Raw genomic sequence first — 23,576 nt, forward strand, 5'->3', positions numbered from 1 at the left:
ACCAAGAAAGTGGAGTAGGACCCAGGTATTTAACCTCTTGTGGGTGGGTCCACCAAAGTACCTGTGAAAGTACTGGTTTCACCTGACCATTGTTGTGGTCTCATGTGGACGACCGTCGTTAGGGTCAGGTGACCCTGTTGTTATCCCGTGTGAACCACAGTCGTTAGGGTCAGCTGAGCCCCTGGTGGATGACGATCGTTGAGAGTCGTCTGAGGTTATGTTGTTGACTCTCCTGGGTACCGATGAAAGGGCGACATTGTAGATGGGGGATAGATGGTGTCGCAGACCACCTCCCCTGTTTAGCGATGGCCTCTCCACTTTTACATAGATGGCTTCCTTGACTCCCCTTTCAAACCATCTGTCCTCCCTGTCCAAGATTTTGACATTGCTGTCTTCAAAGGAGTGTGCCTTTTCCTTTAGGTGGGAGTAGACAGCTGAGACAGGGCCTGAAGAGTTTGCCCTTCTGTGTTGGGCCATACGTTTGTTTAAAGGTTGTTTAGTTTCCCCAATATATAGGTCATTGCATTCCTCACTGCATTTGACCGCATATATCAGGTTGCTTTTCTGATTGTATGGTGTTTTGTCTTGTCTTGCAGTTGCTACTACAGTACGTAATAGATTTTTGGAGCAATGTCCCTGCATGAACTGCATAAAATAGCCTAGAATCTGGAGATATAGTTACCCAGATAATTCAAACTATGATCCCATATATGATTAAATCTGCACTGGACATGCTCTGATCACAAGATGTCATATCAAAAAAAAAAAATTTCCGGATATGCTCCAGATATGATCCAGCTTTATGACAGTAAGACAAATAAAGAATATATCCAGCAGTATCCTTTTAAATGTGTTAATTTACCACAAACTCTATATAAAATATGAATAAACAGTTTAATGTCTATGTAAAATAATTACCCCACACATGCTCCTTTGTCGTCCTCAGTGCAAATTCAAGCTGACCCTGTATGGTGCGGTCCATAAACTCTGCAGCGACACCTGCTTCATTAACTACCACAAAGTCAACAACCTGCCTGTGTCTACCTGTGACGTCTGCAGCTCCATCTGCTCCGACAGACGATACATGCTGAAGATGGAGGACGGCAGCAAAACCATCTGCAGTGAAGAGTGTCTGGTCAAGTGCAAAGAGGTGCAGAAATCAAACATCAGTCATGGTCTTATCATTTTTAAATAAAATTAAAAGTTCACAAGTTCAAACACGTTTATGAGCCTCACATCAGCCATGTTCTGTTTTTTTTTTCTAACTGTGCAGAAAGTCAGGACACCTCAGCTGTGCCCCACGTGTCAGACTTCACATCAGCTGTCAGACATGGTTGAAAATAAAAACGAAGAGGGCAGGTTGGACTTCTTCTGCAGCAACAGATGTATGATTGTGTACAAGGCGCAGTCTTTCACTGTGACAGGTATTTAACAGCAATATTTTCAAAATGAAAATCTTTTTCCCTCTTTTCCAACTTTCAATTTTCACCACCAACTTACTTTGCATTGCTGAGGTACTGTTGCACCGAATTTCTTTTTTTTTTCTGTTTTTATGTAAAGCACTTTGAACTTCTTTAGAATGAGATTGTTCTATACAAATAAAAATGAATTTTAGTTAAAGAATATCTAATGAGTTTCTACAGCAGTGTACAAACATAAGGTGTGGAATAGATTGTGTTTGTCTGCTTCCTTTGCTAAAAGCAGTAACTTTCTTTTCCTCACGTTCTTATCTCCTCATTAACTTAAAGTTTATCTGTTATGTAGACAAGAATCAGAATCAGGTTTATTGCCAAGTAGCTCTGACATATGAGGAATTTCTTTTGGTGTTTTGATGCATAACAATGAACATAAAGAAGAAGAAAAAAATATTAAGAAAGATAAAGCAAAAGCAAGATAACTTAAATAGAAATAGAAAGACACCACTGGCTCTGTCTATGTTTGTCTTCAAAATGTGTCTGAAGAAAATTTCCTACCTTCTGTGGACCATAATTTGTTCATCTTTATAGAAAAGATCAACCCTTCATCTGAAGAGAGTGATATCAAAGATGTGAAGCCGTCCCTACCAAATCTTGACTGTGTGAGTTAAATAATGTCTTCTCTGATAATTGTAACACGCTGAATCAAGGTTATGAATTTAAACCTAATTTCTGATATGAACAGTCACAGCATGAATGAGGTTTCTTTAACCTTTGCAGTGATGGGTGTGATACAGTGTAGGAATACAACTGAGTTTGTGACTGATAAGTAGAAACACCAGAAAGTCGGACTACAGCAAAGTGTTCTCTCTCTGGATGAGCTGCAGTGTGAAAGTAGATTCAGAGTTGGAATAGTCACAATACTCCACACAGACCAGTCTGTCCTACAAGTCCCATAGCTTATTCATCTCTTTCTTCACTCCTCATTAAGATAAAAGAAGAGCCCATCGATGAAGAGTACGACCAGATTCTTCCACCCTCCATATTTGCAGAGGACATCAAGGATGAGCCAAATGTGGCGAAGGTACGACATACAGGTCACACTACAGCTCATCAGAAGCTAAACACAAAGAATCAGAGAGGACATATTTATGTGTACAGCACCATAAAGCATTTACATTACATTAAAAGTCCACCATTGAAAATATTATTTAAGTAAAGATATGTAATTATTATGAGCAAAATGTATTTTAAACATCAACAGTAAAAAGTACTTGTTAGGAATAATGGCCCCTTTCAGATAGTTAATTTGATTATTCTAACTGATGTGTAGATGTGGAGGTGAAGCTAAGTACTAAGCTAAGTTTAAAAGCTAAAACATGAAACTTCCAAAGCAGTGTGTCTGTAATTTAATCCTAAAAACTAAATTTGCAAAAGAGAAACTATATTTCAATATTTAATTTAAATTAGCTGGTATAGAAATGTCCTAGAAATGTGTCTGTATCTTGAAATAATAAAGAATAACAGGTTGTAGCAGAATAATTATGAAAAGGTTTATTTGAGAAAGTAACAAAACCGATTTTTTTTTGTATATCTTTTATATTATATATATATATTTTTTTATTTTCAAATATGTTTTATAGAGCCAAAGAAAGTTATACAGACAGTAAATGGTTTTACCAGTGTTCATTTTCATAGTAAGAAAGGATTATAAAATTAGATTAATTGTATATTCCCAGGTATAAAACAGGTGATGTAAAGGTATAAAGATTGTCCTTGGGATTTGAACAAATAAATAATAAATAAATAAATAAATGAACAAATCATTAAATAATTACCCTAAATGAAAACTGACAAAAATAAATGTGTAAGTGTAATAATAAAACTTTAAGAACTCATTTACAGACTCAAATGACTTAAAAGAAGTGTTTTTCCAATGAACAATAAACCATCTTTCAGACACTGACCATATGTTTGATATGAAAAACAAAGTAACTTGAAACTACAGGTTCTGGAAGTGGACTGTGGAATGAAATGCAAATGCTGAAGAGATGTGCAAGTACCTCAGTGTTTTTTACTGAAGTACAGGACTAAAGTAAATGTACTTGCATTTGAAACAGGTCTTTGTAATCATTAATTTCTAAAATTATTGTTTGATTCTGTCGTTACAGGATTTCTACTTTTCAAGAATAATATCCTGAACATAAATCCTGTTTGTGCCTGTCCACCTTAAATCATGATTGATGTAAAAGTGATATGAATAATAATGCATGTTGATAACTAATGAAGAAAAGAGTAGCAGAGTCACGAAAGGAGACATTTAGAGATTCTGGATTTTATCTCTATACAGCAGGTTACATCAAACTCCCCTGACTCCATCACTTTCAATCATTCTGTTTTTTACAGGAGGACTTGAAGATCGATTCTGTCTTCTCCTTGACGACAGACTCCACCTCGGCACCACCCACTGTCACCCACATGGATTTACATGCGTCTTGCTCCAACTGTAAAAAGGTCCTGATGGATGGAGAGACAGTTTACCAGAGGAAAGGCCACGCAGATATCTTCTGCTCCACTTCCTGCCTTTTAAAATTTTACCAAATGAAACCTGTTAAGAAAACCTGCCAGTTCTGTCTTCAGTAAGTCACATTTTTAGTGATTTATTGTGTCTTTATGTCCCACTTCCTGCTTTAGTTTGGAAGAATTTCAAGGAATTCTTCATTTTACTTGAACATGATAATTAAAATTTAGACGAACGTTTCAGTGTCTGCTGTAGTGATGAAATCAGTTGTTAGTTAATCAGTTGGTCGCTCAACAAAAAAGGGATTGCTAACAATTTTTATAATCAAAAAATTTATTAAGTCTTAAGTTCCAGCTTCTGAAAGGTTGGGATTTACCTTTTTTCTCTCTGTTTTATGTCATGATGATTTGAATGTATTTGGTTTTCAACTCCTAGTCAGACAAAACAAGATGCTTTTTCAGATGTTCATTTGTTTTACTTTATTCTGATATAGTATAGGCTAAATGATTAATCGGTAAATAGAAAATACTCAATAGATAAATCAATACCGAAAATAACTGTTAGTTGCACCCTTGTTCTGATGCAGAAAGAAAGACAATGCTAATAGAATTTTCTTATATGTACATTTATTTACATGGTGATTTTTGTCTTAAAAGCACTTGTGTGTGTGTGTGTGTGTGGCGTATGAACTTTGGGATCTTTGTTGTCTCATTTTCTGTTATCTGTCTATTACTGGCTGTCCAACACGGCCATCAAATTCTCCTAAAATTATATTTTTAAATAGTTTTTATTCATGTAACATTAGTAGTAACCAACCTCTTTCAACTCAGCTGCATCTAAACATTTTCACCATTTCAACAATTATATATTTTTACCTGATCTCGTCCTCCCTCATCCTCCCAGGTTGATGACACAGTCTCAGCATGTCCTCCAGGCCCCGGTGGATAATGAAGGGACAATGAAGGACTTCTGCAGCCAGACCTGCCTGTCCTCCTTCAACTACAAGAAAATCATGTCTACCAAAATACCCATCCTGCCGGTCTCGTCACATTCACAATGCAGCATGTGCAGCAGATATTGCATTGTAAGAGACAAAAGATCAAATTATATTTTATTTTTATTTTTTGTATTAATAAACATTGCCTGCTATAAAAATGATCTTATAAAATAACTATAAACTGTGTTTTAAAATAAATACAGTTGTGTGTTATGTTCTGATTATAGTAAAAACATAATCATAATTTGTATGAATTTAAAGGATTATAAATTATGGTTGACACAGTGTCATTTGTTTATCCCCGTGCAGAGCAAACACGAGATCGTGCAGCAGGACGTCGTCCACAAGGTCTGCAGCGACCCCTGTTTTCTCCGTTTCTGCAACATGAACAAACTGGCCATTTGTGTAAACTGTCACTCCCGCTGCAACACACCGCTCATGCTCAGGATGGAAGACGGCAACAAAAACCTATGCAGTGGAGAGTGTTTGACCCAACTCAAAAAGGTGAGAAAATATATATTAATGGTTTGGTTCTTTGTTCTTATTTATGGTGATAAAACACGGTTATTCAAATAAAGAGGGGTGGAGAAATGTAAATAATAATAATAATGATAATAATAACTTTATTTATACAGCACCTTTTAAAAACAGTTTACAAAGTGCTTCGACAAACAAATCAAAAGCAATGTTAGTCAAAAGCAAGGTAGAAACATGGTACAAAACATGGAGTTATAGAGGGAGGAGATGTAATATAATTCAATATAGATCAGGACAGAGGAAGCAGATCTGTATAGAAACACAGTAAAACCAATAGGGCGATACAGAGACAATAAAAGATAAAATGACTATTGAAAAAGACAATAAAAATGCATCAGCCTTATATAGGATGAAATAAAATTGTAAATGTTATAAGAGGTCTATACTGGCTAAAATAAAATTACAAATTAAACAAAATGTTATATTAACATGGGAAAAAGCTTGAATGTAAAAATGCTCTTAGTTGCACTAAGTTGGTGATGGGACTTTATTTTCTCTCTTTGCTTTTTGATACTTGGCAGAAAATCAAAACACCGCAGCTGTGTGCCATGTGCCACTCCTCAAATCTGATATCAGACATGGTTGAGAACAGAAACAGTGAAGACGTGGTGGAGCTCTTCTGCACCAGCAGTTGTGTGATGGCGTCAAAGATCCAGGCTGTCAGTGCAGCAGGTACTGGACCATTATTTTGTCAACACAGCTGCTCTTTGTCTCTCTCCACTTCTTTTTCTTTTTCTCTCTGTGTGATGTTCTAACTCTCAGTGAACCAAGTGATTCAGTCATTTCTGGTCATGTGTCATTGAGACTAAAGATTGTGTGGAGTATGGTGAGATCCAGATCAGACCCAAACTGTGGCCGATCATTTTTATCTTTCTATTTTTAAAAGCAAGCTCAAGACCTACCTTTTTAGTCTGTCTTTAAGTTGAATTTAGTTTATTTTATTTATTTGTCTTTCTATTTATTCATATATTTCAAGCTGTTTTACTGGTTTGTGCTTTTATTATATTATTATTTTTTAGACTGTTTTCCTTATAATAGTCTACTTTTATTTTTGGTAATTGATTTATTTTAAAGCACTTTGTGTTACATCGTTTGTATGAAAAGTGCTTTTCATATTAAATCTGATTGATGATTGATCGGGAGTAGAATATATATATATATATATATATACAGTATATATATTCTATAGAATAGATATATATATATATATATATATATATATCTATTCTATAGAATATATATACTGTGTATATATATATATATATATATATATTCTACTCCCAGGAAACCTCAGCCCTTCATTCAGATTCATATGCATTAACATTCTTATCTAAAGCTTCTATCACAAAACCTCTCCTTCGCCGCAGGTACTCCACTGACCTGTGACAACTGTGGAAAGACCACAGTACCGGCCTGCCACCTCGCCATGTCAGATGCTTCCATCAGAAACTTCTGCACTCTAGCCTGCGCCATGGCTTTTAAGGTAACAAAAACCTATATACTACACAAAGGTGAAATGGGAGAATTTAATACTCTTTTCAAGTTGATGTGCAGTAAGGATAAGACTTTTGTGAAGCTAAGAGAGAGCTAAAAGCCAAGAACAAATCAACCCTGCCAACAAGTATTGTGTCTGTATCCAAAGCCTGATATTGACCAGTATATAGGAGGACCTTGACTGCATGACCAACATCTGTTTTTGAGAAATTTTTTGAGGATACGAAACATTTTCAGACCGGTCCAGCAGGGAAAGTTTCCCTGAGATCAAAGGAGAACAGAGTCGTCATTATTATAGTTAAAAAAGTTTAAACTATTTCTTGTACAAGTAAAAAATGCAATATGGTGATAGACAGATAGATAGATAGATAGATAGATCTACTTACTTACTTTACTTTTCTTACTTTACTTTACTTACTTTACTTACTTACTTACTTTATTTACTTTATTCACCCCTAGGGGAAATTCAAGTGTCCAGTAGCTGAATATAAAAAATAAAGTTAAAAATAAATAATTCAATAGTAGTAATGATAATAGTTAATAGTAAAGTATAATAATAGTTGGTCCATAAAACCCACACTTGTGAAGCTCAGTTTTGTCTTGTCAGATTCTTGGAAGTGGAATTTATTTATATACCAGACCCAACAGCATTAATCCCACTATGAATTATTGTGTCACAGTGTTATAAAGCTTGTTCCTCTGTCTCATAGACCCAAACTGTGAAACCTATATAAAGACAGATAAAGGAATGGCTCCTTTATCTGTCTTTATATAGGTTTTGCATTGCACTGGTTGATGTGCTCCTTCTTTACAGTTAACATGCTCTGTGTGCTTTGTTGAAGATGACTAGTTAACTTAATTTTAGACCATCTTCTGCTGGTGTTATACCAAAAGCACATTTTCTTGTTTTTCTGTACCACAGGAGACCCAGAAAGACACGACTGCTGCCACTAACCCGACAGGAGCCTCTGACCAAACACAATGTGATTACCTCAAACCACCAGACAAACTGCCGTGTGCCCAGTGTCGACGCATTATAAAAACTACACCCAAGGTTGTGCAAAAAAAGGTGTGTTGGCTCTGTTTCTTTGAAATGGGTAGCACCAGTGTATATGATCTGAAGGCATGTTGTTTCAGGGCTTGATATATTGTAAAACTGTTGAAGTTCCCTTGAACAAAGTGTGATTACCAGTTAAAGGTGCTACATGTAAGCTTTTGCTTATGTTACCATCAACAGCTGTTTAAGAAACTTTGCAAATTCAGCATCAAACATCCTTCCTCTACTAGCCAAGAGGTGTCTCCAGAGGTGGAAAGCAACTCCAATGTTGCCTCTTGTTTTGTTTCTATTTCTATTATTTTATTCTACTGGAATTAGTACACTAACCAGCTAGCTCTGGCCTTTCCCGTCTTGTAATAGTACTAGTCATTGTAGAGTCCAGTCTGCCCTCAGTTCAGCATGAGAAGATGAAGATGTATAGCTGCTCAGAGGGCATATAAACATTACGAGGGCTGAAGCTCTTGGCAAATCACCATCAGCACCACCAAGTGCTCCCAGCAGGAAACCACACTTGGCAGCAGAGAAAACTTACATATAGCACCTTTTAAACCCATGAGATCTCATCTTAAAGGCTTGGCGACTGTCGTGTACACCGTGACATATGTTTAAATATGTTTGTTAAAATACACTCTGTGTGCACACAGTGCAAAATGAATTTCGTGTGCAGCCTGGCCTGTTCTCAAGAGTTTAAGAGGATCAACAGCATCATGGGCAAGTGTGAATACTGTAAGTATGAGCGGATCATCAGAGATGCCAAGAGGGTCAACGACAAAGACTGCTACTTCTGCAGTGACGGTAAGAAGACGCATGGACACGTGTAATGAAGCATTGTGTGTTTTATTATATTGTTATTGGGATATAAGATGCTGTGTTTATGTGTTCATTATCAGAAGTTAAAAGTGCAGTAAAGAAACCAAATCAAGACTCTTCTTTCTCTCCTCCCAGGCTGTAAGATGCTCTTTCGTCATGACCTGGAGCAGGAGTGGGGGAAACACTGTCGGTCGTGTGCGTACTGCCACTCCATCTCCAGGACAGTGGTGACAGCGAAGTATGATGGCAAAGATGAGGAGTTCTGCTCTGAAGACTGCAGTGCAAATTACAACATGCTCTTCTGCCGCGTAGGTTTAGGCAGATGCTGCCTCACTGCACAAACGAAGAGCAACTGTAGTTTTTTTTTTTTTTTTTAAACATTTTTGTTCGTGTGAACTCACGTTTACCCTCTGCTCTCTGTCAGGTCGCTAAGTGTGACACCTGCAGTCGTAATGGGAAGCTGAGGCAGAGTCTTCCCATGCTTGGGGAGGTCAAACACTTCTGTGACCTGAAATGTGTCCTACACTTCTGTAATAAAAAGCTCCAGATGGTCAACACGGGTATGTGATGTTGGTTAGTCTGTTTGCTGCTTAAAACTAGGGTTACACAATTAATCAAAATCGCAATATGGTTAAGTGCAATATCTAAATCGTAGGAGCTGTGGTTTTTCTAATAAAGGTAAAATGTGTCACATTGTTGTGCATTGTCAGAACCATCAGCGTTGTGGTGCTACAGAGACGCCCCCAGCCTACAAATCATATTCTCTCAACGTAAAGGAACAAAGAATAAAATCACGACTCGTGTCGCAATATCTGTCAAAATAATCACAATATGATTATTTTTGTTTGCATATCATTCAGCCCTACTTAAAACCCTGTTCATGTCTGAGTTGTGGGGTCCAAAAGTTAATCAGATGTGATTAACAGAAAAAATCCCAGAGAGTCAGACAGGACAGGTTCTGGGTTTGAGCCTCATGGACCCACAGAAAGTCTGAATGGACCTGAATCTAGAAATAGTGACTCGTAATGTCTGATGTAGAGTGCTAGGCATCGTTGTACCTTGTCCAGCTCTGAACCATCACAGAAACATGATTGAATTTTTTTTTTTTTTTTTTTTTTTTTTGCTGCAGTTATGTCTAGTGCTGCCACTAACATATGGCAAACTTTTTAATAAACAGTTGCTTGATTGTCATATTGTATCTAGAGATTGTAACAGGCACAGTCCAATTCCAACACAAAGAGGCCACATTTAAGTCAGTCTTTTGTTGAATTTCAATGTCTGACTGCACTGTGCAGGGTGTTCTAATATCTTGGGTTGAATCTGAATTTTGCACAGACATTAGACCTGTGTCAGTTGAAGTTGCATATGATCCAGACCTGAGATGGATTTCTAGGTTTTGGCTTTAATTTTTAGGCACTCAGTTAAAATGTGATGGGACTGATCACTGACAGAACCTCCTGACTCTGTTTCTTATCTACAGTCTCTTCACCTCCAAGATTCTCAGGCACAGCGGAGTCCTCACCCGTCATCGCTAACGTTATCTCACTTGCTAGTACTCTGGCTCGGCAGACCAATGCCTGCTCCAGCACTGCACAACCTGGTATATACACAACACACACACAGATACACACACACACACATAGACAGAAAAGACTACTGGACTCAAGAGTTCAGCCATGTGGGGTTTTTTTCTAACTCTGTCGTATCTCCACAGCCTCTGTCCCTGACATCCAAACTAAGGTCATTGGACATGTAAGTTCACTGCAAAAATCAAGTCCTCCACATAGTTACCATCTTTCTGTTGGCTTTGTTAACAAGTTCTATTAAAAACAAACTTCTCTCAGCAAATTTGAGATATCCAAGTAACAACCTGTTGTAGATGAAGATGTCATCATCATTTGTCTGTTTTTCAGGCCAGTATTCAAACCATCCCAAAGGAAGTGAAGAACAAGTCTATGCTCTGTACACCTTTGGTCCACAACAAAGGAGTCTCCTGTACAACACAGACTGTCGACACGGAAGCACAAACAGGTAAAATTCACATTTAAATACTCAAATACCCAAATACACTTTTTGTGATGCAATTAAAATATGCAAAATATACAAAAACTAAGATACACACACAAACACACGCATCCTTTTTTTTCAAAAACACAGCTTTAATGTTGTTTCTGTTTTCTCTCTGTTGTGTGAAGACAACTTTGTACCTAAGGTCATAGTGCTGCCCGTCCCAGTGCCAGTGTATGTTCCCCTACCCATGAACATGTACAGCCAGTTCACACCAAAGCCTGTGGGCCTGCCATTACCGGTACGTACAATACTGCTGACTCCTCCTGTGAACCTTGTGTCATTTTGATCACATCCAGAAAATCAGAAAAAAATGCTCTTTTTAAATGTATGGAATTTCTTATGGTTGAGCTTATGGTGCTTAGTTCCAGGTTATATCATCAGAAAAAAAAGTACTTGTCAAGAAAAGTACTTGAACTCTGAACTCTGAAGTTTTTCAAGAATATATCATCTATATATTCTCCATCAGTTCCTATTTTCCTGTCATAATCTCATCTAACAGAGAAGAGCATCACTATTTTCTGCTCTTGTTGAATTATAATTTGTGGAAAACTCTTCATTCAGATGAGTTACAGCAGTGCCCTCTTGCTTTTCAGAAGGTTTTGTAACATTACTTTTTGTTATACACAAATATTAGTTAGCATCAAAATACAACCAAAAAGCATTAGAAGTGAAATTTCCTTGTCTTCCCTTTACCCTAGCATGAGATTTTAATGGTATTTACACCATCTGTTTTTGGGGGATTATGAGAGAAACTGTCAAGAATAAATAAGCACTGTCTTCAGGTGCCACAAGCAAACTGTCTTTACTAAACTGTGTCTTTCTCAGCTGCCTGTACCCGTGTTCCTCCCTGAGCCGACAACGAAAGAGAGGATGGAGCCAGAACCCTCAGAGGGAAAACTCAACGTCAGGTCTGAGATGGAGACAGAGCAGGATGAGTGGCAGGAGAGAGAGGATGGGCAAGAGGCTGGAGAGGTGACCAGAGAAGAAGACAGACAAGAAACTGAGGCCTTAAAGGGTAAGAAATTTGTTTAATTTTAGTTTTAAGAGACATCCAGGACCAGCTACTGTGATTGTGATACTTATAATGTTTTTTATGTAAATGTGTCTGTTTATTATAATGTAGGTCATATGTTCCAGCTATAGCTGAGAGTACAGTTGTAGAGTTTTCTCTAAATAATAATCCACAGAGCATTGATGTCTTCTGAGTTAAATTGTCCGGCTCAAATCATAACTGGCTCCTCCACGACGGTGACAGTCCGAGCCGGAGCCATATTGTTTTCAGGTTTTCCATCCATTCATCATAGTGAACAGAATATCTCTGTAACACCTTGATGGAACTTCTTCAAATTTGGCACAAATATTCACTAGACCTCAAGGATAGGCTGATTAGATTTTGAGGGTCCAAAGTCAGGGGCATGGTGACCTCACAAAACACATTTTTGGCCTTGTGAATGTGATATCACTGTAATGCTTTGAGGGAATGTCTTCAAATTTGGTAAAAACATTCACCTGGACTCAAGGACAAACTGATTAGAATTCTGTGGCTAAAGGTCAAGGTCACAGTGACCTCACAAAACATAATTTTGGCCTTGTCAACGCAATATCTCCAGAACTCCTCAAGGGAGTCCCTTCAAATTTGGCACAAACGTTGGTTTGGACTCAAGGATGAACTGATTAGATTTTGGTGTTCAAAGATCAAAGGTTAAAGGTCATGGTGACCTCACAAAACACTTTTTAGCCATAACTCAAGACTTCACAGCCATTATAACAAAATTTCACACAAATAGTTCATATTTTCTAAGACTCTGGATAAACAGGGATGTGACCTGAAACTAGTCTGAGTGGAGGAGGCAGACAACCACCAGGAGGTGATTCTAGTTTTATGCTTTTTATTTTTATTCTTCTATTATTTCTCTTAAGCACACTGAATGGCCTCTGTGTCTGATAATGTGCTATACAAATAAATTTGTATATATAAATATATTAATAGAATAATATATAATATATATAAATATTATATATACAATATATGATCCCACAAGTCTGGTCCTGTCTGTAGCATCAGTCATCGCTGGTACATCTGTGTTAACAAACAAACTACCTGCTCTCTTTAATATACTGTACATATAAACTAACACCAGCGATCTGAATGCTGTCCTTGGACACACCTTGGGATAAGACGAGATACAGTCGTCTCTCCCAGGAAGGACAAAGATTAAGAGCCTGAGAAACCGACTGTTCAAAGAGTCACACAACTAAATGATAAAACACAGAGTAGTTAAAAAAGAAATAATCACAACAGTGTAAATATTTTATTCCATTAAAATACGACTCAAGAATATTTACAGATTAATTCCTACTCTCAGAATGGAAGTGCTCCATCATTATGTTTAATGTCCTCGTTATTTTCAGACCACACCAGCAGCTGCAGGCAGGACTTGGTTGAAGAAGACCTGGATAGTTTCAGCAGCCAGGAGGACTCAACCAGTCCACCACTCAGTCCAGCTCCACCTCCTCCTCCTCCTCCTCCTCCTCCAGACACAAGAGAGGATCCCCAGAGCTCACCGAGGCCTGCGCCTGCTGCTCCACTGTTACAACAAACTCTGGGCAAAGTCCACAACCAGAACAAGGTCAGAAACCACCTGGAGGACCAGTGTAGAGGTGATGGTCTCATCTTTCTGTGGAGTAAACTTGTTTCTCTTTTTATCCAAAGGGTTCAAAGTTGCTACAGTTGTCTAAGGAGACCTCTCAAAGAGACTGTTCGAAGGTCATGTCTAGGAAGCACCACAAACTGAAGAGTCAGTGTGGGACTGACGCCTGGAAGAGATGGATTCAGTGGAGGGAATCACAGACCAACCTGGACCCTGTGTCTTGTAGGTTTTTCTGTATTTATTTATTTTTTTAATTAGATTTTGAATGTTTGAAGCTTAAAATTGAATCTAATTTGCTCTTGGCTCAATAACTCAAAACTTCATAAGCACAGGTTTAAACAGATGTTTGTGGATTGTGGATGTGGATCTTTGTTGAGAAACAGGCATTATATGTTTTCTGGTTGTCCAATCCGTTCGTACCATTCTGGTGAACATGATATCTCAGTAACGCCTTGAGGGAACTTCTCAAACATTCACTTGTACTCAAAGATGAACTGATTAGGTTTTGATGGTCGAAGGTCAAGGTCACAGTGACCTCAAAAAACAAATACATACGCTGATTATGAGACAATTAAATTAAAATGTCTAACAAAATAAAATGAAGTGATGACATTTTATTTTTATTGACTAATTTAACAAAAAAAAAAAAAACAGAAAAATATAAAATGTCAGACACATCCACTAAAACTGTCTCCTTGCTTCTGTCATCCGTCAGCACATGTGCGGTTAAAGGAGGATGTTCTTCACTGCTCCGCGGCTGAACTGAGCGACGGCCTCTGTCGCTTCGTCAGCGAGGTGAAACAACCTGATGGAGAGCCGTACTCACCTGACAGCCTGTTCTACCTCTGCCTCAGCATACAACTGGTAAGACAAACAACATGGGGGGGGGGGTTCAAAATGATATCTCTGCTTCATTTTAGAAATATGAAATAAAAAGTGTTCTCGCTCACTGACTCAAGTCGCAGTGATTGGCTGAGTAGCATCACATGACCAGTGCCGTAAAGGCTAGAAAGGTGCTGCCGGTTAGAATAGAGTTGCTATGTCAAAGTTGAATAATTCTTGATAATTTACAGATTATAGGTCCAGGTCCAGATAGGACGGCGTCTGGATCTGGACTGCAGTCCTAAGTGTCTCTTTTCAAGCACATTTTAGTCAAACAGCTTTTCTAAGTTTGAACTTACCATCACACAAACAGAATTTTCTCCTGTTTTTATAAATTAGTAAATGAAAAATCCGTTTTTTATATTATCATTTCGGATATTGAGCAGAAAAGAAAAAACTAAAAGCTACAAAACAAATGATCATGTGACTATATTCATAACACAGTATCAATAGTGTCCTTTAAAAACATGTACTTGTTGAATTATCAGCTTATTTCTCACTAAAAGAAACTTCCTGTTACAGTTACATGTTGAACAGTCTGTGCTGTTTATTCTTTGTGCTTCATAACATTTTACACTCTAATATGTTTTTTAAAAAAAATAACTCATGACTTATTCTATGAACATTGTAACAATAAATAACTGATTTTCCTAAATCCAGTCACACCTTGTGTTTCTTCTTCTCTGTGGCCTTTACAAACTACAGTGTACACACCCTCAAACTTATTCTTATTCTAAATTCTTTTCTTCTCTGTAGTACCTGTTTGAGAACGGTCGTATGGAGAACATATTCAGTGATCTGATCTACAACAAGTTCTGCACAGAGTTCACCAAAATCCTCAAAACATCAGTCACAGCCAGTGGTGAGTTAGTGTCCTATTATTATTATTATTATTATTATTATTTATTTATTTATTTATTTAGTTAGTTAGTTTTCTGTCTCTGATCAAATCTCTGTTCTCTTCGCCAGGTTACATCCACTCCCGTGTGGAGGAGGAGTTTCTCTGGGACTGTAAACAGCTGGGGGCGTACTCCCCCATCGTCCTCCTCAACACTCTGCTCTTCTTCTGCTGCAAGTACTTCGGCTTCACCACGGTGGAGCAGCACCGCCAGCTGTCCTTCGCCCACGTCATGCGCTGCACCAAAACCAACCCGAATAACACCAAGACCACCTTCCTGCGCTTCTACCCGCCCATATCCATACATGAAGCAGAGCCAGGTACCAGTGTGGCTGAGGGTCAACTGCTCACATCTTCTTATGCTGGATTTGTGTTATGACAATGTCGTGTGAATGTGTGTCTGTGTGTGTGTGTGTGTGTTCTTCAGATACAGACGGTGTCCCAGCTAAAAGACATAAGAAAAATCAGAATATAGAGAATTTCCTGGAGATGATGGAGAACACAGAGAACCCTCTACGCTGCCCGGTCAGACTCTATGAGTTCTACCTCTCCAAGTGGTGAGTGTCTGATTCTATGTTCGAGGTTTTATATGTTTTATGTGGTATCGTTTTAAATGTGCTCATTACAGACAGTTTGGGATGTTTATTGTCTTAAAATTAGCATTTTTTTTATGCCAAACACTTCAACACTTAATTTATTTTCCCTCAAAAATTATAATCATAACAATGTGAAAACATTTTCCTTTAAAAACCATCAGTCTGCTCCTCAGTCAGCTGTCAGTCACACACACAGCCTCAGTGTGAAGGAATTTTTCTTCTTTCTTCAAGAGTCATTGTTACACTGGTTCACTGTGTAGCTTCTATTATGACTGATTCAAGTCTAAATGGAGCCTCTTTATCCTCTGTTGCTAGGGTAAACAAGGTGTTATGGATAAAAATGCATAACTTAGAGGAAACTGTCCTAATCCAGTTTCAGACGAGTATGAGTAAAGAAGCACAAAAGGCGCATAACAATAGTTAGATAAAGACATGTGACGTCTGTCTATATGTATATCTATATGTCCTGCTGGACCAGACATCCTCAGAAATTGATGAGGCACTACTCTGATTCACATGCTGTCTCTCCTCCTACAATTAACAATTAACTTCTCCAGCTCACAAGCTTTCTACCGATAATTATTAAAAAAGCCTGAAACACACAGCTGCAGCTGACATTGGGTGAGGGCGCAGTATAGGGACATACAAGAGACGAACAAGCATTCACACTCTCATTCACACCTATGGGCGCCAGAGTACCCGGAGAGAATCCATGCAGGCACAGGGAGAACATGCAAACTCCAAACAGAAAGGCCCAGAGCCTTCCTGCTGCAAGGCGATAGTGCTAACCACTGCAACACCATGCCGACCCATTGCACAACAATGTGACACATTTTACCTTTTATCCAAAAAATTGCAGTTCCTGTGATTTGGATATTGCACATGGCCATATTGCAATTTCCATTATATTCTGAATAATTGTGCACTCCTATCTGGAGCTAACGGCTAATTCTGCTCTGAGCTATCAGGCAGGTTTCCTTCATGAGATAATGAACATTTTCTACTCTTTACTTTTGTCATTCATGCAGTTTAAGACACATGAAAGTCATGTTGATCTCCTCATAAAATCTCGGTAATCTGAGTTATTTTCAGCCGCCTGCCTTACAATGCTCAAAAACTCATCTCTATGGAGACATAATTATAAAAATGTAAATATCCTGAGTGGCTACTGCTGGAAAAGTAATTTGATTTCATGAAAATCCTTGATATTGTTGCTGTAATTAGCATAATCGGTTTCCAAGTGTCATCACATTGTCTAAAATACATAAAGTAGTGCACATACAGAATGATAAATGAACACACATTTTAAAACACTGGATGAAATGTGTATGAGCCTGTCATGATCTTCTGTCTCCCCTGTATCAACACAGATACCTATGTGTCTAAACACAACGACCAGCTTCAGTTTAAACGTCTTCTGTGTTTCCTCTCAGCTCGGAGTCGGTGAGGCAGCACAGCGACTTGTTCTACCTCCACCCGGACCACCGCTGCATTCCCAGCAGCCCTCTGTGGTTCTCCTCCAGCCCTCTGGACGACAGCACCATGGAGGCCATGATCGTACGAATCCTCACCGTCAGAGAGCTGCAGGGGGACGATGTGAGATAGAAGATGGGCCGACAGATACAGAAGACGAGGTGGATTCAGACTGATGAAGGCAGCTAAATGACTTTTACAGTTTACAGTTAAAAATGACTTTGAGTTTAAAAATGTTTAAATTGTGAAAATCATTCCATTAAACAGAAATAGTAAAATCTCGTAAAGTCTCTCACACAAACACCTAAAATTTGTTGTGTCATCAACAGCTTTTGATGAAATCGTGACAACGTTTATGTTTTGTTTTTTTCCAAACACTCTAAGTTCACAATCACGTTTTGCGATTTCTTCAATTTTTTCTACCTGGACTCATTAAATAAGAGTTTGTTTCAAAACATTTTTTTCAAATTTTTCCCTGTTGGACTTGATTTGTTATCGTTATCGCAGAGTTCAGCTGCAGTTACAGGGGCCAGTTTCACACGGGTACAGATGTTCTGCAAAGATTCTTCACAGATGATGTTTCTGTTCAGCTGCGCTTTGTTGGACGGGTTTTGTTGCTCAGATTGAATATATTCCACTTTAGAATACTGCACTTTTGATGCCTTGAGGTTGTGCTTTGGAGTCTTATAATCTTGAATCCTTATGATCAACATGGTGATCCTCCAGGTTTATTTGTGCTCTTCAGTTTATTTGGACCAAAATTTTTGTCTGTTATTTCACTTCAGATGTAGAAATGCTGCCCCCTTGTGGTTTGTTTCTATTGGGTTTTAAACTTTAACTGATTTCAAAATCTTTTTCCTTTTTGAGTATTGATCACTCACTTTCTGTAGGTTTGAGAGGCTGTAAAATATTATTTTTCATATGAATAAAAAAGTCATTCATATGAATGGAAAATTTATTCTGTCAATTGACACAATATATACACATTATTATACATTACATTTTAAAATATACAAATCCCTTGTAAAACACTAACATGACATCAGCAGACCAATAACTGATTCAAAGTGATTCAGAGGTGTTTTTTAAGGTGTTTATTATTAATTCATCTAAATATAATAAAGAAATTATATTCTTTATTCATCACTGACTGTAATTAAAAACCTTTAAAATGTTACAACTAACTAAAAAACAAATGAATTATAAACTCATATTAATTTGATTAATTTGGCATTTTTGCATCAAACTAAAAAAAATAGCTGGAAGAAAACAGGAATTGTGAGATGAAAATGATATTCACAGTACAGGAAATAAATATTAAAAACCCTTATATAATTAATGAATGTTAATGGTTTCATTTAAAACCTCAGTTATTGATTAATCATTTAAAGACAGACTAATGAAATGTAATCATTCATGAAAATGTTTATCTTTTTATATATACATTTTTGTTTGTACACTAAAACACAGCTAAACCGTTACATTATTGTTGTCATAAAGACTCATATTTAATTCTCCGGGTCACAAACACTGAGAAAAGACTTAACACCAAAGTAGTAAACGTCCAGAAATATTAACTAATCATAGATTCTAAATGAGGTGTTTGCTCTTTCATAGATTATGTCATTAGCTTTATCAGTAACAGCATCATGCCACAGATTGTTAAACTGGCTGAGGACTCGAGCTTAACTGGATTTCATGTGACACATGTAACCGCAGTCCGTCCCATTTCTGCTTGTTTCTCACAAATACTTTTTTGAGAGGCTTTGCAGGATTTATCCCACCACATGCCCTCCCCCATCCTCGCACAGTCCTCTCCATCAGGATTCTCCTGTGTCCAGTTGTCTGGCTCCTGTGCAAACCAAAAACTCAAACTAAGAGATGGAGAAGAGAAAGAACTGGATCAATAAAAACTGGAAACTTTGAACTGGAAATGGACAAAAATGTTTTCACAACAATCAAACCTTGTGTTCAGTCGTGAGCCGTCCACCCACAACCATTCACCCTCTACCTCTGAGTCTGTCAGTCCGATCCAGAACTTGTCTTCAGTATTATCCATTTTTTCTATCAGTCTGTTGCTCAGGAAGCTCTGAAGAGGAAATGTTGATGAATTCACTCTGTGAGTCTTTCCTGTGCTGAGACGATGAAACATAAAGACGTGTTTACCTTCTCCTCTCTGCTGTCTATCTTAACCAGGTCTCCTCCCAGCCGTTTGCATCCATTTCTGCTCTCTTCCCAGGATGAACCATTGATGGAGAAGAAATAGCACTGTCCTCTGTCTTGCTCCCAGCCCTCTTCACACTTCTGACATGGCTGATCTTTGAAGAGGTTACAGCAAAGACTTTATGTTTACATGTGATATAGAAGCAGCAGGAACTTTAAAGGTAAAGATCTGAGAGCAGTGAAGTGAATCCTCGCAGATACAGCACTCTGGCCTTGAGCAAGGCACCTATCAGGCAACTGCAGCCACAGTCTAACTTACTGTATCTGGCAGTCCAGTGTTTCTTTAATCATCATAAAATCAATAACTTACTTATTTTTACTTGAGTAGGTGTGGGGCATGTAGGCTGCACTGTGCTGCATGGTGTTGGTTCACAGCGTGTCTCTGATGAAAGAGGAGAGAAATGATTTCATTTGATCAGTTCCTTATAAGGATCGTTTAAACAGAAAAGTAACTTCCACACAATTGAGAAATAAATCGATAATAAATAAAGATGTCAAACCCAATCTCTCAAATCTACCTGAGAGGTTTATTTTTAGAACTTCATTATGTAATTGCAGCTTTTGGAGATCGTCCTTAGTTTGAATGTTTTCATATACGAAGTCTTACGAAAAGGAAAGTATAGTCAGAAAAGGTCAGTGCCTGATTAGAGTCAATTTCACTGAAAACTTATTTTGCTGTTTTAAAGTTTATTCCCTGTGGTAATGTTTTTATAGTCGTATGCTGATACATATTTTTTCATATTATTATTATATATTCAGTTGAGAAACAAACAAAATACCAGTGTTCCTTCTATTGCGCCTCAAATTCCTCAAAATTCAAACAGAATTGATCATCCTATTCATTTGAACTAAATATTACTAAATACATATAGAACAAAACATATTGTGGTTTCAAACTAATTAAAATTTCATGAGGACAAAATCATTTAAAGGAAGTTTATTATATAATAGTATTAAAGGTTTAGGGCAGAAATGTTATTTCTTTACTGTTTTGAATTTCTTTTGTGCACAGAGGAGACAAATTTGAAACCAGATTCGAATCAGGCTTCACCTGTCAGAATGAATAAGTGACTTTGCAGAGCCTTTGCAACACAAACTCTTAAACTTACCAGAAAGATTTTTTTTCACAGCATCATGATCATATTGCAGCTTTCGGAGATGTTCCACAGTTTGAATGTTCATATTTACTAATTTAAAAAAAGAAAGTATAGTCAGAGAAGGTCAGTACTTGATGATGAGTAGGAATCTGTTCAGAGTCATTAGAATGAGGTTTAATAATATGGACAGACATTTGTAGATTCAATTTGATTTTTAGTGATTTTACATCAGTTCTATAACAAGGAAAATAACCAATAATATATCAATCTAGATTCTCAAAGTTGCTGAGATTGTTCTTCTCATTTTACTAGTCAGTCTAAATTAATGTACTTTGAGAAAACGGTACAAACTCACAGGTAACACAGAGAGCAATGACGGCAGCTGCCAGCAGAGCGCTGAGAACCAGCAGAGCCACGGTCTGCCATGTCACCTTGGATTGTTCATTTGGCACTGCTGCTTGTTGGGCGCCTGTTCAACAACAGAGGAGACAGTTCACATCAAATTAAGTAAGTAAGCTTATTCCAGTAAGTTGATTTCTTAAACTTTGTTTAAATGAGAAACCTGGTTAGATTTAACCTGGAGAAAACCATACATTCAGTTTCTTAGCTTGGCTCTATACAGTACACTCAGCAGTTTATTAGGAACACCTAGCTATGACTAATGCAGTCTAATACAACAGTCCTGCTGTAAATCCTCCTTCCTGAAGGTTAGAATCTAGCAGAGGCAAATAAATGAGCAAATTACATTGATTTATCATCTCTGTGCAAGATCCAGGAATTTGCTTTGGTGTTTTGGTACATAACAATAATCATAGTAAGTAGAAACTTTATTATACACAATAATAGGGCAACTAACTTATGTTCATTATCAGTTAATCTGCTCATTATTTTTCTAAGAAATGTCAGAAACTAATGAAAAATGTCCATCAGGGGGCGTCGAGTAGCTCAGTTGGATGAGCATCCGCCCCATGTGTAGAGGCTACAGTCCTCGCTGCAGTTGGCCCCAGTTCGAGTCCTGCATCGGACAGCCCTTAGCTGCATGTCATTACCCCTCTCTCTGCCTCCCCATTTCCTGTTTCTCTCTACTGCACTATCAATAAAGGCACAAAAAACCCAAAAAAATAAATAAAAAAGAAAAATGTCCATCAGAAGTCCAAGGTAACATCTTCACGTATCTCATTTTGTCTAATAAACAATCAAAAACCTAAAGATATACGTTTATGGTTGTAGAAGACTAAAAAGAACAGAAAATATTTACATCTGAGAAGCTGGGAGTTTTCTTGAAAAATGTTGTTATTCAATTATCAGAATAGTTGCTGACTAATTTACTGTAGATCAGGTAACCACCTCACCTCACCATGCCACTGACTTGCTGTTTATTACCTACCAGGCAGCTCTGAAGGTGGTTCAGTTCTCAAGGTCCGGACTTCTGAGTAAGTGGTTTCAGCTGATGAGGAAGTTGTCCCTGCAACACAAAACAAACTGCTGTTGAAAGGATTGTGAACATGCACCACTGGGTGAACGATTAAACATTCATACTCCACTCAAAGGCTGACTAACAAAAGAAACAAACTCTTGGAAGTATCTGGAGTTTTCACCTTTGAAAACTCTGGTGGCATTCTTGGAGATATAAGAGGGAAATCAAGTCCATCATTTCATTCTGAAGAAAGATGTTGCTAAGAAGACTTGAAATGAACAGTTCACTCTTTTTCAGCATACATCTTTATTTTATTCTTGTATACACTGTAACCATAAAATGTTGTAAAAGAAATTAAGACTCACCATTGGTGCATGCCCTCACTCCCCTCGCTCCCCTTGTAAATTCGACTTCTGTGTACAGGACTTCACCTTCAGACATTTTCATCTCTTTTGCCATCAGTGAGTTTGAAAGAGAACTAAGTCTGGGTGTGACAGCAAACGGTTCAAGTACTCTTCAAATGTCACGCACAAAGTGACAGGTGGGGAGGGATTTAAAAAACATTTTGTTCCCCAAGGTCAACTTCTTTTTTTTCCTCTTCACTCATTTAAATGTTTCACTTCCCTTAATGCTTTGACAAAATGATTTATATTCTCCATCAAGTGGTGGTCTTTTTTTTAGTCTGAAGATTTAATGGAGGAAGTGATGAAACAATTTTTTCCAGTTCTCAGTCATCTATACTGTACCTGTGTTGGTATGGCATCCCTGTCTTTACAGTCTAAATCTGTAGTGTCACAATCAAATACCAAAAAAGAAAAACAGAAACAAACAAACCAAAAAAAACAATAAATAGAAAATAAATGATAGGCCATCCTATATAGGCACTAAAGTCTGCAGATATTTTTGCAAATATAGTATAATGTAATGAAATATAACATAACATTTGCGTACAGTAAATTATTATTAAATTTTAGAAAGTTTTTCACTAAGTTTTGTCTCATTAATGTGAAAAGTTAGGAAGGTTATCAAGCTAATAATATATAAACATACACTTTACATTTCAAAGGACAATATTGTACTTTTTTATCCCACTAGATTTACTTCAAAGCTTTTGTTACTTTGCAGATTCATCTAATTAATACAAAATTTAACAAATGAATACAAATAACATATAAACCATGATGTATTGTTCCCAGCAATACATAAAGTAGACCTAATCAATGTATATCAAGTATATTCATGCTAATACATTTATATTTTTAATGAAGTAAAATTTGAATTTGAATGCAAATGACTTAAATGATAAAACAATAAAAAACAATAGAAACAATAAAAAAAACAAAAAAAACAGTGAAAGACAAAAATAAAATGCATTTCTGTACACATTTAACATTACGGATTAATGAAACCTTGCTCGATGTTACACAATGAGGCGTTG

General features: G+C 37.3%; 2 protein-coding genes across 2 annotated transcripts in view; one reads left to right on the forward strand and one right to left on the reverse strand.

The window, feature by feature from the left end:
• LOC111220826 overlaps nucleotides 1–18,296 on the forward strand; it is a 34,003-nt gene extending 15,707 nt beyond the window's left edge. The window contains exons 15-39 of the mRNA XM_022744064.1: nucleotides 947–1,150; nucleotides 1,274–1,424; nucleotides 2,007–2,077; nucleotides 2,407–2,499; nucleotides 3,822–4,054; nucleotides 4,840–5,020; nucleotides 5,243–5,437; nucleotides 5,992–6,142; nucleotides 6,838–6,953; nucleotides 7,887–8,033; nucleotides 8,666–8,816; nucleotides 8,967–9,139; nucleotides 9,256–9,391; nucleotides 10,312–10,431; nucleotides 10,546–10,583; nucleotides 10,745–10,862; nucleotides 11,027–11,139; nucleotides 11,727–11,916; nucleotides 13,314–13,531; nucleotides 13,615–13,774; nucleotides 14,268–14,416; nucleotides 15,191–15,296; nucleotides 15,404–15,652; nucleotides 15,760–15,889; nucleotides 17,362–18,296. Coding sequence (XP_022599785.1) covers nucleotides 947–1,150; nucleotides 1,274–1,424; nucleotides 2,007–2,077; nucleotides 2,407–2,499; nucleotides 3,822–4,054; nucleotides 4,840–5,020; nucleotides 5,243–5,437; nucleotides 5,992–6,142; nucleotides 6,838–6,953; nucleotides 7,887–8,033; nucleotides 8,666–8,816; nucleotides 8,967–9,139; nucleotides 9,256–9,391; nucleotides 10,312–10,431; nucleotides 10,546–10,583; nucleotides 10,745–10,862; nucleotides 11,027–11,139; nucleotides 11,727–11,916; nucleotides 13,314–13,531; nucleotides 13,615–13,774; nucleotides 14,268–14,416; nucleotides 15,191–15,296; nucleotides 15,404–15,652; nucleotides 15,760–15,889; nucleotides 17,362–17,533 — 3,765 coding nt within the window. The 3' untranslated portion in view covers nucleotides 17,534–18,296. The remainder of the gene's footprint in view (nucleotides 1–946; nucleotides 1,151–1,273; nucleotides 1,425–2,006; nucleotides 2,078–2,406; nucleotides 2,500–3,821; nucleotides 4,055–4,839; nucleotides 5,021–5,242; nucleotides 5,438–5,991; nucleotides 6,143–6,837; nucleotides 6,954–7,886; nucleotides 8,034–8,665; nucleotides 8,817–8,966; nucleotides 9,140–9,255; nucleotides 9,392–10,311; nucleotides 10,432–10,545; nucleotides 10,584–10,744; nucleotides 10,863–11,026; nucleotides 11,140–11,726; nucleotides 11,917–13,313; nucleotides 13,532–13,614; nucleotides 13,775–14,267; nucleotides 14,417–15,190; nucleotides 15,297–15,403; nucleotides 15,653–15,759; nucleotides 15,890–17,361) is intronic.
• Nucleotides 18,297–19,191: 895 nt separating this feature from the next.
• LOC111220890 (CD209 antigen-like protein E) lies at nucleotides 19,192–22,650 on the reverse strand. Its single transcript, XM_022744158.1, has 7 exons — nucleotides 22,504–22,650; nucleotides 22,109–22,186; nucleotides 21,077–21,190; nucleotides 20,734–20,811; nucleotides 19,935–20,006; nucleotides 19,568–19,719; nucleotides 19,192–19,490 (listed from the first exon to the last, which is right to left on the reverse strand). The coding sequence occupies exons 1-7, from the start codon at nucleotides 22,595–22,597 to the stop codon at nucleotides 19,305–19,307; spliced, it is 774 nt and encodes a 257-aa protein (XP_022599879.1). The 5' UTR covers nucleotides 22,598–22,650; the 3' UTR covers nucleotides 19,192–19,304.
• Nucleotides 22,651–23,576: the final 926 nt, after the last annotated feature.

This window comes from Seriola dumerili, unplaced genomic scaffold (assembly GCF_002260705.1).
Source record: "Seriola dumerili isolate Sdu_G_001 unplaced genomic scaffold, Sdu_1.0 BDQW01000078.1, whole genome shotgun sequence".
NCBI classification, from domain to species: domain Eukaryota; kingdom Metazoa; phylum Chordata; class Actinopteri; order Carangiformes; family Carangidae; genus Seriola; species Seriola dumerili.

Coding starts and splice junctions, on each gene's coding strand:
- LOC111220890 (XM_022744158.1), bottom strand. CDS start 22,597: ATGGCAAAAGAGATGAAAATGTCTGAAGGTGAAGTCCTGTACACAGAA. Junction 22,187..22,503: donor AGTGAGGGCATGCACCAATG/GTGAGTCTTAAT, acceptor TTTGTGTTGCAG/GGACAACTTCCTCATCAGCT. Junction 20,812..21,076: donor CATTGCTCTCTGTGTTACCT/GTGAGTTTGTAC, acceptor TTTTTAAATTAG/TAAATATGAACATTCAAACT.